The 4,342-nt window shown below is 36.1% G+C and overlaps 1 protein-coding gene across 3 annotated transcripts in view; it reads right to left on the reverse strand.

Moving 5' to 3' along the window:
• Positions 1 to 1,192: 1,192 nt before the first annotated feature.
• Positions 1,193 to 4,342, reverse strand: part of LOC144970469 (uncharacterized) — a 69,776-nt gene continuing 66,626 nt past the window's right edge. For all 3 annotated transcript variants that reach the window (XM_078910150.1, XM_078910152.1, XM_078910151.1), the window contains exons 8-9: positions 4,246 to 4,342; positions 1,193 to 2,724 (exon numbers count right to left, since the gene is read on the reverse strand). The exon at positions 4,246 to 4,342 is cut by the window's right edge and continues 50 nt beyond it. In XM_078910150.1, the coding sequence (XP_078766276.1) occupies positions 1,341 to 2,724; positions 4,246 to 4,342 (1,481 nt within the window). In that variant the 3' untranslated portion in view covers positions 1,193 to 1,340. The remainder of the gene's footprint in view (positions 2,725 to 4,245) is intronic.

Here is a 4,342-nt window from a genome sequence, read left to right on the forward strand (position 1 = left end):
TTCGGAGTCATTGGGCCCATGGAGCCGGATTTCTCTAGCGTGAAACGGACAATAGCAATTGCATGCTATCCTTTGGATAGGACGTTAGTCTACCGCAAAGTACGTTTCGCCATATCTAACAGACCCAACTACCCAATCACTGCTGGGTGGACAGGGGGGGGGGGTCTGAATTTTTAATTTTAATCTTGACTGCACCCAGGATCAATCTCGGTCCCTTTGCGTGTTAAGCGAGTGTTCTACCGATGAGCCATCGGGACCACCGACTGCTGTTTAACTCTCTCTTTACTATCCATTTTAAGGCCATTTGGTAAATAAGCCACATCCCCCCCCCCCCCCTCCCCCGATGATATACGTACAGAATCGTTGAAAAACGCAATCACCTTATATCAAAAATATAAACATGTGACACATAATTTTGCTCAGCAAAATGACCTCAACACAGCAGTACTGTTGTTCTTTTAGCTATGAGAAGGTCTTTTCTTCAAAGATTGTGATATACAAAAGAATTCTGAATCCGAGAACATGCTCATTCTGCTGTTTTGGATATGATGATTTTTTTTATTTAGGGGCGGTTTGGGTCTAATTATTCGGAAATTCATTCAAAAAGTTTATTTTGAGATTTTGGTGGAAAACGACATTTATATTATCTTAGAAATAATATTATTTTATTGAAATCCAATTTCTTAAAATAGACTATAAAGGCACGAAAAACGTAGTCGAAAAAGGTACAAGTAGTAAGAAAAGTGTGTATAACGGAAAGATATTTTGCAATTTTCTCAATATGTCATTTTTCTAAGGGTATGGGATACGTTTCTCAGAATCTATTCAATGAAGTTGTCTGAAAATGTCCACAGTTATCACAAAGATAATGTAGTATGTCACCATGGAGAGATTTATTTTGGTAAGGTATGTGTATTTTGAATTATAATCCAAATTATACATTTTTAACTTCAATTTTGTTATAAAATTGTGATTCTCAACTTTGTAATGTTCTAATAAAAATCCATAAGCTAAAGCCTTAAAATCTCTCTATGGTGACACACTATGGCACAATGTTGACATGAGGGAAGAATATGGAGGTCATTCCATCATTAGTTTTTTGTGAAACGTTTGCCACAAGATTGTTATATTTTTTAAATTCAGACCCCCAAATTAGGTCGCAAAATGGGTATCAACACAGATTATTAAAATTTGTCACCATAAAGGTTGTTTTTTAACCTATAATGACGATACAGAATGATTAAAACCGCCCAATATTGGTAATTAATTGTTTTTAGAAAAGACTCAAACCGCCCTTTAAAGACCCAAACCGCCACATAATTGGGAAGAAAGGGTTACGATTAGTTCTCGGTGTCTGATCCCGACCCTTCTGTCGGCAACGATTCAGCATCCAGAGCGTCTTCCTCGGCCATATAATCTGCAAAATCGTCTTTTTCCATAGACTTGATTGTGTCCTCTGTGGATATCATGGTATAATCTGAGGAAAGACCCTTTTCAGGAAGATTTTCTTTATCATCGAACTTTTCCAAATTCTTGCTATTATAAAATGATGTTTTTGATGTTGTTGTAGTCTGTGAGGAGATTGTGAAGGGCGATGGAGCTTTTTTTGAAGTAGAGACTTTGCGGTTAGGATTTGAAGACTTGGGTGATGATGATGACGTTATGGTATGAGGCTTTGAAGCATTGAAATAGACTGGTGGTTGTTCTGATGTGCTCATTACAACATTATTGTTGGAAGGATTTGACACATTTGAATTTATTTCGTGTTGTAAATAATCTGTTGATGGGTTCTCAGTCTTGGCGAAAGTACTTTCTGTGTTTTCAGTGGTAGTTAACGTGTTTAAAATTGTCGAATTTGGATTATGGTTTGAACTCTGAGGCATCGATGCAGTTGTGGAAGAAGTTGGCAGCGTAGACTTTGATCTCTTTGTAAAAGTTTTAGTGGGAGTACTTTTTGAATGTGGTAACAACGTGGCAGTAACATCTGAAGGTTTACTTGAAGGAGAATAAGTTAAATTTTGATATAGTGGTGGTATTTTGCCCGTCTGTGGCATTGTCAAAGGCTCTGGACCCAAAGAACTTTGAGCAGTCGTAGAGTTTGATATAGATTTTGTTTTCATTTTCCTCCCCTTTTTAAAATTGTACGGCGCGCCGTGAGCAGTGCGCTTTTTTGGGCCTGAGTTAGGACCAAAAGCATACTCTTTATTTGGAGAGGTATTCTTTTTCATAAAATCTAGAGCATAAAACGATTTTCCATGTTTGAATTTTTTAGTTCTTTTTGAGTTTTTTGTATGGTGCTTTTTAGGTTTAATTGGCACCTTTTTATGATGGTTTTTAGGTATTGAATTTGATTCTGGATGAGACGTCACTACTGATTTTTTGGTGGGTTTAACTTTACGTAATTTTAAGCTAGTCTTTTTTTCTTGATGGCTTATTTTCTTTTTTACAGTTTTGCTATGAAATTCTTTCTTTGCTTTCGTTTTTTTAGGCGTGTTATTTTTAGCCACTATAATTTTGCCATCTGTAGAGCTTTTTGTAGATTTTTTTGAATTGTTTCTTGGATTCTGTCGTGCCAGATGTTTTCTGTCGTGTCGTCTGTCTTCCTGGTTATCAGACGCGTGAGCTGGCATATAGGACTGGTCCGCCAAGGGACAGAATCCAGTTTTTACATCAAAATCACCGTGAATGCAGGGTGGAATGTTACAGTTACCTTCCTTTATGCATCTGAAAAGTGTTAGAAATAAATATGGATGATTAGGTGTGTGTGAAGGGGGGTGGGGGAGGGGGGGGGGGGGGGGGGTTGGGAGGTATGAAACTAATGAGGAAAATGGCATATCTCTTTGTGTATAGAAATTATATATCCTTTTAGTTTTGGGAAAAAACATTTTTTACTAGAGAATAAAAGCAAAGTATCCGTACTAATATCCTTTGTGAAAAAAAAAATGAAAAAAAAAACATTGAAGTTCAAGAAGAACAATTTCTAGGGCATGCATCTAATTTGGCTAAAAATAGATTTTGACACATTAAAAATTCGTGATCACAATGACAGTTCTTGACGTCAAATCAATTAATTTGAGAATCATTCTTACGAAGGAAAAAAACCCACTACATTTTGATTTTTTAAATAGTAAATAAAGAAGATAAGTGAAGTGAAGTCTTAAGGGCATTAAAGGAAAGAAAGAGCATTATTTGCGGAGTTAAACAGAACAGACACCAATATATATATATATATATATATATATATATATATATGTGTGTGTGTGTGTATGTGTGTGTGTGTGTGTGTGTGTGCGTGTGTATGGGAATGGTTGAGGGGAGTTAGCTGGAACCACGCAAAGTGCTCGACAGTTTCTTGGATCGAATTATTTATTTATTCTAACCTCGTTTTTGTTACTTTCTCCAACAACATTGTTTCATCCAAACTTTGGAATCATCAGGGAGTTCTGGTGTCTAGGAGGAATTTTGTTGTAATGTTGTTGTTTTGTGTTAAAAACAACATTTTACATTTTTTCCCCCTGACACCAGACCTCCCTGATGATTCCAAGATATTGATGAAACAATGTTGTTGGAGAAAGTAACAAAAAAAACGAGGTGAGAATATATATATATATATATATATATATATATATATATATATATATATATATATATATATATACATACATACATACATACATACATCAAAGCTAGCATGTTGACCAATTAATATGAGATTTTAGTTGTGTTCACTCCAAGAAACGATATACACTGTCTCAAGCTAACATTACAATCCAACCGTGTTTCTTACTTTAGACTGCAGATTCAATGTTTTATCACCCAAACCACACGTCATAACACCTATTTGAGGGTGTGCGTCATAATTTGTAAGCGCATTGTAGTGTACGGTTTGGATATAAAATCTACTTACACTAGACCATCTGTAGAAAGGGGGACAAGTCCATAATTTGTAAGCACATGGTAGTAGTGTACGGTTTGGATATAAAATCTACTTACACTAGACCATCTGTAGAAAGGAGGACAAGTCCATAATTTGTAAGCACATGGTAGTAGTGTACGGTTTGGATATAAAATCTACTTACACTAGACCATCTGTAGAAAGGGGGACAAGTCCATAATTTGTAAGCGCATGGTAATGTACGGTTTAGGTATAAAATTTACTTACACTAGACCATCTGTAGAAAGGGGGACAAGTCCATAATTTGTAAGCGCATGGTAATGTACGGTTTAGGTATAAAATCTACTTACACTAGACCATCTGTAGAAAGGGGGACAAGTCCATCTTTGAGATCTTCACATTTCCTCCTATCCTCCCGGGAGTGTTGAAGGCAATGACACTCACAGT

Source organism: Berghia stephanieae, chromosome 4, assembly GCF_034508935.2.
Source record: "Berghia stephanieae isolate SIO BIC M18660-M18661 chromosome 4, UCSD_Bste_1.3, whole genome shotgun sequence".
Taxonomy (NCBI): domain Eukaryota; kingdom Metazoa; phylum Mollusca; class Gastropoda; order Nudibranchia; family Aeolidiidae; genus Berghia; species Berghia stephanieae.